The sequence below is a fragment of the Orbicella franksi genome, chromosome 15 (assembly GCF_964199315.1).
Source record: "Orbicella franksi chromosome 15, jaOrbFran1.1, whole genome shotgun sequence".
Taxonomy (NCBI): Eukaryota; Metazoa; Cnidaria; class Anthozoa; order Scleractinia; family Merulinidae; genus Orbicella; species Orbicella franksi.
Genome location: NC_138159.1, coordinates 9,599,225 through 9,609,034, shown reverse-complemented (window position 1 = coordinate 9,609,034; position 9,810 = coordinate 9,599,225). Strand labels below are relative to the sequence as shown.

Genomic DNA, 9,810 nt, shown 5'->3' with positions numbered 1-9,810 from the left:
AAGCTTGAAGAGGGGTTATCATGATAGAAATATTTGTAGAGTTCTTTGATTCTACTTAAATGTTGAAAAATATTGTAGTCTCTTCGCTTTTCACAGTGAAACTTGTCAATGGATGCTGACATTGACTACATGCCCGGAACACTTACTACAAACTCTGCTGCAATATTTAGGTTTCAATACAACATGGAAACGATTTGAACCTGGTCACAACCTCATCAAATTTCCAGTAGCGCATTCTGCTCCCCTAAAATACAATTGTTCTTATCATTCACATCTTAAACCTAGTAACAGAGCGGCTAAGACTCATTTAGTCTAAAACTTTATCTGATGGGAAAAGCTCACCCTTCATTGCATGCTCGTAGTTATATGCCAAAAACTATGTTTCATTGACTGATCCAATTGCAAATGTTTATCAAACCCGCCCACAAAATCCTCGCCTCAGAAGATGTCGAAGTAAGTCCAATACATAAATAATTCCTCCTCTTTTATAGAAGAATAAATATGGCTGTTCTGAACTGTATCGGGATCAAATCTCCTCACATACCATTTACCTTCACAACAAGAAATTCGATTGGCTGTTTATAGTAGATCCAATCTGATTGGTGTGACATACATCTCTCACACACTCACTCACTCACTGACTCACTGACTCACCCATTGACCCGTCCATAACATACCCGACGTGCCGACTAAGCGGTATTTTTTTTTACAAAAAAAATAACTCAAAACCGATTAATTTGCTGCTGTCTTTTCGACATAACTCTGACGTACTTCAAACTAAACACTGACTCCTTTGAGAAATGTGGTTTTCCATGGGCCTTTGCACACCGCTGACAGCTGAATCTTTGTAAACGATTAATTACACAACTGATTGATGAGCTGATTAACAAAGAGGCTAAGCTTCTGGCCTAAGTTATGGCGCCTATCTGTGAAATCTGTGGATAGAAATACTGTCACTTTTGGCGCCATGTAGAATATAACAGGAACATGAATCACCTGTCATTTTATCAAATAGACAAATTAAAAAAGGCATTTAAACACAGGACAAGACTCTCGTTAATCAATATTATTTTTGCTCTTTTAAAGTTAGTCTTTTTTTTTTTCAGAAGATAAAATATTATATTTGTTGGCGAAGTTTGCCCACAAAGGCTTTCGTCAGAAACGGCGCGTATTAAGACGGAATCCACCAGAAGTTCGAGAAACCTATTACCAAGATTATTTACATCGTATTGCAAACCTATCAGATTTCGTCTTGAAGCAATTTTTCATCTCATTTAGGGGGTTCGACTGAGCCACTCGAACCACCCCTGAATCCACCCCAGGCCGTGCGCGTAGATGTGGAATATCTCTTGGAGTGTTCAACTCGTTATCTCATGAGTGAGCGCAGTAACCGAGTGAGGTATAAAGTTGAACACGAGAAGAGATATTCCATATCTACAAGCAACCGTGTATTTAAAGTATAATTTTGTTTATTATATAAACATACTGATAACGACGTTTTTGACGATTTTCCAAAGATTTCCGACTACTTTCCGAAGATTTCCCAGGATTCTCCAAAAATTGTCCAAATGCCACAGGAAAGTTTCCGAGCATTCTGCGAAGATTTCCGAAGATTACCGAAGGTTTCCGAAAATAACCGAAGAATGCCGAAGATTTTTGAGGAAGATCTGAAGATGTTTCGATCATACTCCAACAAATATAACTATAATTTAAGGGTCAAACATGATATCAGTGAAGTCATCTGATATCTTCACTAGTGAGGAAGTCCCGGATGTGGTTTCGTATGAATTTTACTAGTGGTTTATTTTCCAGTAAAACACCTGTGTTTATATAATCATCTCCTGTCTGTAATGTTCAGTTCCCCCCTTTTGCTATGCAGGTAAAATTTTATTAACCTTCCCAAAAATATTGCTGGTCGAAGATTGAAACTGTCTTACAGAGAGAATTTTCAGTTAGGTCATCTACTACAAAACGTACAAGTCCACTTCGGGCCAGAATTTTCACTTCTATTTAAAATTGTAATTTTCTCGAAATCTCTCAAGGTCTGTAGTGGAAGTGCGGTGGCCACATGGTTAATGCGCTCGTCCTTGGATCAAGGGGTCCAGGTTTGAGCCCTGGCCGGGGACACTGTGTTGTGTTCTTGGGCAAGACACTAAACTCTCACAGTGTCTCTCTCCACCCAGGAGTATAAATGGGTACCGACGAATTGTTGGGGAAACCTCCGGGGGGTTACTCCCTTATATGGGCTATATAGGTATGTGCGACCCCAAAGGGTATGGTTTTTCAGCCGTTTTGATCATAAATAGGGTATCGATTTTAGCTGATTTGGCCATTTTAGTCATAAATAGGGTATGGTTTTTGCACTCTAGCTTGATATGGGTATGTGTTAAAGAAGCCACTTTTTCGTCATTATCGAAAAGAAAATCAACAAAGGCCCTTCACAAATTATGTTTTCGGTAATTTAGCATTGGCCTGAACTAGGGAGCTAATTATAATGCAGGTCTGAGAGAGGGTTTTGATATTAGGGTCAGGTCATAAACAGGGTTTCGAATTTTTGGTCAGGTCATAAATGGGTAGGAAATATCGCAGATTTTGGTTATAAATAGGGTAAAGGTTTTGGGAAGCGGGCTGCACATCCCCACCCAATTTTTCTGGGAGTACCCTCCTCCTCCTCCCCCCCCCCCCCCTGCCGGGTGGAAACCTAACAAATTGCAGGGGAGTGACCTGCAAAGAAACTAGCATCCAGTCCAGGGGGAGTAGAAATACTCCTAGCTGCTTCATGCTACAGAAACCGGGATAAGCTACGGCAGCTATGAGCCAGTCGGTTCCAAGGCATCACTTTCTCAAGGTCTGTAGGTGCTAGTTAGAGTTGAACCAGTGGATAAGTTTGGAAAAGAAAACGTTGAATTAGGGAAAATCTCTGTCCAAGATATCCCACCTTTATCTTGTGCCAAGGCTCTCCTGGCTAGAAGGGATATGCGACTCTGGGTACGAGAATGGTTTGACATGAATATTACTACAACCTTGTTCTGAGGTCTGTCGATTAATAGCAGGGTCTGCCAACGATTTAATAGCTACATATTTCATGGTTATGTTTAAACCGTTTTAAAGAGAACAGTGTTCATGCTTACATGACAGATGCCATAAATATACAAGAAACCAGTAGATTGAAATACTTTATTTATCTATGGTGGGCCATTCAGCTTAGTCAAACAAGAAACAGCTGCATATACCTTCTAATGCCATAATTTTATTTTACAGAATAAAGTAGCAAACCATGATTGTAAATTTCAAATGCTGCTTCATCGTTGTGGATATCAAAAATAACTTATGGACAAAAACTCTAATGTACTTTTAAATAGTAAACTTACAATATTATTACTCAAAGGCATAATTATTAATATGGCATAATTCACACATGCAATATGAATGTAATAATATGGATTTTAAACCCCCGGGGGGAAACTCCCATATAGAAAGGACGGGGGTGCTTGTCGTATCTTTGGGGAGTTAAAAAAGCGATTTTGGTACCTCAGGGTGTTCAGCCTCAAAAGGTTCACTGCGGGAGCTTTTGTGATACCTTTTAGGGTATTGCCCCGAAAAAATATAACAGGAAATCACGTGTTGGTACCTCTTGGGGGTGAAAAAAATATATATCAGCCCACGCCCAGCCTACAAAGCAGGATCTTGGAACCTCTTAGGGGTTCTTTCCAAAATTCTAACAAGCACCCCTGTTCTTTTTATATGAGAGTCCCCCTGGGGTTAAAACTAGTCAAGCCTGATTGACACTAGCAAGTTTACACAGAGAAAATGTAAAATTTATGTAACCTGTAGTTCACAATGGAATCATTGCAATAATTATTGTTTACCGTTTCTTTGGAAAATCTTGTTCTTGTTGTTATGTCACTAGTGTGAACCAGACATGCTTCTAAATTTCAAGGTCACTTTGGACTTAAAAAATACTCGATTGCTTCTCTTCTTGAAAAAAAAATGTATGTTTAAAATGTATGTTATATTTGACATGTCATTGTAAAAATCTTTTATGTATGTTCTTGGTTTTTTTCTGAATGAAGGATATGAACTCCAAATGGTAGTTAATGAAATTTAGCAGAGATGACAAGACTGGAAACATAAATTGACAGGTAGATTCAGCAACATGACATGAAATGATAACACAGTGCAGTGCATAGTCAGGACATTATTCCACTTGAACCTGTGAAGTACATGTTCCTCACTGGCATGTTTACAGACAAACAGATATGTCATTGCTTGACTTATCATGTGCAGAGTACAAAATCCACCTTACCAAGGTGAAATGTTGAAAGAGATCAGCAAGTAAACTGTCCTTACAATATCAACTCAAATGTAAGCAAGCAGGCTGTGGCAATTTAGCAACTGATCCAAAAGGGACTTAATGACTGGCCCCAAGGGAAACAACATTGAGGTCGGGGGAAAACAAAACTCACTGTTTCCCGCGGGGTCAGTCATTAAGTGTTTTGTTACACCTCCCAACTCAAAAATAGAAAACAAAACTGCAAAAAATCCTTTGCTTGATGTCGACTGGCACACAAATTTGCTGCAGTTTCAAGGAGCACGACCTAATCATGTGCGAGTCAAAAGTTCAAGTTGTTGTTTCCCTAGGGAGTCAGTGAGTTTTGTTCACCCTTGGGAGTTACTGCGTTTTGACCAAATTGGCAAGTGACATGTTCTCCTCCAATTGGAAAACGTGTTTGAGTTGGATGGTATAACAAGGGAAAATAATCATTGTAATTTATGGCTTCCTCAGATGGAAAAAAGAATTTCCTGATGTGAGTATTACATGTAGATACAAAACACAATACCAGTAAGTTGTTTACAAAAATGCAAAAATAAACTTAACCTAAAAGACCAAGTTGAAGTATCCCATGGCAAAAGTGATCACATGACTAAGTACTTGATAAATTTTACCAATACATAACAAAATTAATTACAGCAAACCCAAGTTTAACATCTGGGCTTTTATGATGCACTATACTCATTGACAATACATCTACCTTCCTTTGAAACTTTTGCACTGTACTTTATGAAGATTAATATGAGATTCCTGACTACTTTCAGAAGATCAAATATTTTCCAAAGGTCACTCGTATCATCACAATGTTTGCCATTGAATTTCTGATCATCTCCTGGATCAAATCTTCTATAAATTTCCAAGGAAAAAACAACTGAAACTTGTTTTGGGCCTCATCCCCAACCCAATTTATTGTAAGCTCAATTTACCAAGTGAATCTACAGAACTGCAGTTGAAGAAATTTGTTTGTTAAATGCATCAAATATGACAATCCAATTACTGGAGTCCTGTTACATTAATCCACTCTTACAAATTTGGACATAAACTTAGTTTAAAAAAAAAAATTGAATTCTTGAGTTTACGAGTTTTGACATAAACCTTGATTAAACCCCGACCTATAATCTTATTTATGACTTTTAATGGAGCATAATATTGGATCAAGATGACAGCAGTCCTTCTTCAAGGTGTTTCTCTTTTTCAGGGTTCAAGACCAACCTTTTAACACTCTGCTCTGCTGGTTTGTGACATTCGATTTTACAAGTAAAAAGTATTTTCAATAGGACATATTTTCCACTAGTCATGTTTTGCTATGAACAGTATTTTAATTATTTTTGCATGTCTCACTTTGAGGCATAATTTATTAGCTCAGTCTACATAATTATGTTACTTTGTGAAAATTCAGATATCACTCAAATTTGCAAAACTATATGGGATTGCTTAGTTTGATTTGATCATCAATTATTGTGCCCTCTAGCTAAATTTTAATTAGCTACCATTGGTCTGGAGCCCTGACGATGAGGGAAGAGCTGGCCAATAAACTGCAGTTTACACACTTCTTGTTTCTGTCTTGTGCACTAATACAAGTAATACTACTGCTGCCATCTAGTTTTAAAATACTGCTTGCTACTCAAAAGTACCTTTTTCAAGTACTCTAGTCTAGACTTACTCCAAATTTGTGGGATAAAATTGAGTTTCTAAAATAATAAATTTATCTAAAAATCACAAGGCATTAAATCTTCAGTCACTGGCAGATCTCTTAAGAGAAAACCAAATGGGACACAAAACAAGAACTGTCTTCTGACCCACAGTCTAGATTCAATGATAGGAATGTCTCCTTCTCCACCACATGGAACTTTTAGTTCAGTAAATATATTACATTACTAATCATAGTCCATACCATTAGAAGCTGCTGGACGCTTCGATGGTGGAATCAGATGAGAAGAAAGTTCATCTGGTAGATCATCATCATCTAGCTTGATTTTGATCAAGTACATTGCCACAGCAAATTCATCCTGATCTAGCTGTCCATCACGATCAATATCTGCTAGAGTCCAAATTTTACCCAAAACTGTGTTTGGAAGTTTTGATTTAACCATCTCCCTCTTTGCAACTGCTCCAGTAAGCTTTCCATTCTTCGGGCCTAAGCTCTTAAAGATCCTGTCATACTCCTCTTTATACTCTTCGACAATCCAAACATCAGATCCAGCACCAAGTAGAGCACCCCGGCAAGCTCCTGCTGCAAAGGGATTGTTGGTTGAATGGCTGACGGAGAAAGCCCCTCCTTTTACAGATGCATCATAATCAGTTTCCTTCTCCAATGGTATCATGCCCATAAGTCGTGGAATGTCGCTAGCCAACATGCGGTCAAGTGATTCAATCAGCTTGGTTCTTAATGGGTTGAACTTAGAGAAGTCATACTTGCGCAACTGCTCTTTGAACTTCAAAACAGGAGGGAAGTCACCTGGTGAGATGTTGTGTTCTCGTTGGATCTTCATGTACACATCAGACAGCTTGTTAAGCAGTTGCTCCTTTTTCTTATCTTTGCCAAAAACAGATGGCATTTGGTTCTTAAGCTCAGCAATGATGTAGGCATGGACCTGCAGAAAATAAACAAGTAGCATGTTCTGTTTAGTAACTGGTATATCCTGAAATTGTTGACCTGAAAATCAAAGGTTTTGATATCAGCAAATCTGGCAGTAGACCAATAGAATTTTCTATATTGAAGCCCTGTTAGAGTAAACTCATGACATGCAACAGAGAATTGAAACAGTGACATAGATGCCAATAACATGATGACGACTGATGTGATTGTAGTTGAAATTCCCACTACAATGTAGGGAGCTTCTCGCCTGTGTTTCAGCTTCCCTCCCGGAGAGATAAAATTGGAAAGCGTCTGTGTGTTGCTGTCGATAATCGTGTTCCGTGCATAAATCATCTATACATTAAAACCATTTCAGTGTCACTACATCTGATGTGACATGCAGAGATAACAACAGATAAAAGATAAAAAATATACCACTCATGGAATAATTCTGTCACCATAAAGATAAATTCTGATTTCCTCCCTTACTCTGGCTTGTGAACTTAGCACTAAATTCTTAATCTAAATCTCACTCAAAAGTGTAACAAACTTCCAATGTGGTCTCTATGGACAAATCTTGAGATAGTTGTCAGTGCTACCGACTAAATGCAAAGTCCCGAGTTCCCCCCAAAAATTGCAAATGTTATTCTTAATTAAACTACAAACGAGCGATGAATCAATCAGGTCCTTTTCCACACATTCTAGGAAAAATCACATGGCCTTGAAAACGATTATTAACCATAACATACATATGCTCTCCCCATTTTTTCTTTCGGAGAGAGAGAGAGACTGTCATAAAGGCCAGGAATTCAGAAGTTGTCACATGCAGATATTGAAATTCAGATGAAGAATATGCATACCAGAGGTTTACGCCAGTTTTGCTACCTGTCGAGTTTGCTGCATTCAAGTTCTCTACATGTTCGCTACCCACAAGCCAAAAATGCTACCTCAGCTATCCAGGTTTGGCTCTGCACTGGATGAAAGAATGAGGAATAATCTGTGTGCGTGAAGTCTTAGATCTATATTTTTTGTTTCACAAAGTTTTAGTTTTGTTGATAGTAGAGAATGTGAATTAAGTAGGTAGTGAACTGGAATTTGTGGGTAGCGAACAGGTAGCGAATTCGACAGGTAGCGAAACTGACTTCCTACATCTGCTAATCCACTGCTACTTCTCTGTAAGTGTATCGGATGTGATGTGGGGGGAGGGGACGGGTGGAGGGCCCAGGAAGGGGATGTGTATCACAAAGGTTAGTTCCTCTCCCCACCGAATAAACCTCCATTTAAAATTGACTTGCATAGTTTTGAACTCAAACGGTTTCCACGACAAGTTTCAATTACCATGGTTTCAAAACTACTTATAGATGAACTAAAATGCAAATCTAATAAAGTAAAAACAACGGGATGTAGATCGTACGAACCTTAGCCAGACGTGCTCTCTTGATGAAGTCATTCAACTTTCGTAGTGCAGCATTCCTGGGCAGGGTTTGAATATCCGCAAAGAGATCGTTGGCTTCGTACTCGAACAATTTTCGATTTTCATCCATTTGCAGCGGCTGATCCCAGAACGACCCGATAAAAACACGAGCAACTTCAGGAGTATTGATTACCTTGCCAAGGGACCACATCAGCGCTCCATACACTCTCATCAGCTGTTGAGTTGTGACCATATCAGCCTTGTTCAGCACAATTCGAATCTTGTCATCGTAGTCGCGAAGCACTTCGATGCCACGCTGAAATTCGTCTGAAATATCGAGCTTATGCGCATCGAATAGGAGTATTATCCGATCGCAGCGTTCGGCGAACCATTTCAGAATTCCAGTGAAATCGTATCCGCGAGAGACACTTTGCTTCTCACCCGAAAGAATACCTGGAGTATCCACTATTGTTATGCTCTCAAGGACACCGCTTGGAAGTTCCGAACAGCAGAATCTGTTCAGAAACGCATTCCCAAAGGAACTGAGAGTACGGAACGGTTTCTTGGGGTCAACAATCAACGCGTTTCCAGGAATGACTTGTTCGTTCTCACCGTGCATCACAGCAATGAAACTATCGGTGGTGGGTTCAGGGCCAATTCGGATGCCTGGAAAGTCTCTTTCAAGCAGATACCGAATGAACGTTGTCTTGCCAGTAGAGTACTGACCAACTAATAACACCATGGGCTTGGCCACAAAGTCAGGCTCGGACATAACCGGCGAGTGAAAATCATTAAAGAGGTAAGCCTCCTCGAGCGGTTTCAAGTTCTTGAAGTAGAGTTTCTTCAAGCCGTCTACAACGGAGTTAAAAACTTGCGGGTTCTTGTGAGCATCGTTCTTTTTCATCCACGTAAACATGGTGGAAATATCTCAAGGCAGAAGATGGTAGAAGTCTGTTGAATGAATGGCCACGAGAAAATTTATGCTTTTGACTTGCTTTCAGGTGAAACGTGTGAAAAGAAACGCCGCCCAGTCGCTCCCTTCCAATCTCAAAGAAAACTGAGCATGCGCACTGACCACTCTTTTTAGTCATTTCCTATAAAGTGACGTCACGAGTCTATATTTAACAACTGGGGTGTCTTTGAAAATGCTGTCATCTCTAAAATAATGCACATTGATATATTTTATTATTCTGCATGTATAAACGTAAATTCTGGCAATTTTTCACGAATGGATGGCACACCAAGGTGGAACAACTGGGACAACAGGTTTGCCCTGGAAGAATTTTGAACCAAAAAAATTGTTATTATGATATTCATTATGACACATTTATGGTCATTTATATTGACATTTCCCCATTTTTAACATTGTTTTATATTATCAGAGGGCTTCTGCTACTCCGTAACCCAAGTTTCTGCATGTTGATGTTATTAATACGACTGACTAGCGCAACGTAATTCGAATGCATTTCAATATACAATACTTCT

At 39.1% G+C, this 9,810-nt stretch overlaps 1 protein-coding gene across 1 annotated transcript; it reads right to left on the bottom strand.

Annotated features, from left to right (window-relative positions):
• Window positions 1-3,160: 3,160 nt before the first annotated feature.
• Window positions 3,161-9,340, bottom strand: LOC145469627 (EH domain-containing protein 3-like). Its single transcript, XM_081453385.1, has 2 exons — window positions 8,330-9,340; window positions 3,161-6,927 (listed from the first exon to the last, which is right to left on the bottom strand). The coding sequence occupies exons 1-2, from the start codon at window positions 9,239-9,241 to the stop codon at window positions 6,211-6,213; spliced, it is 1,629 nt and encodes a 542-aa protein (XP_081309511.1). The 5' UTR covers window positions 9,242-9,340; the 3' UTR covers window positions 3,161-6,210.
• Between the last annotated feature and the right edge of the window lie 470 nt (window positions 9,341-9,810).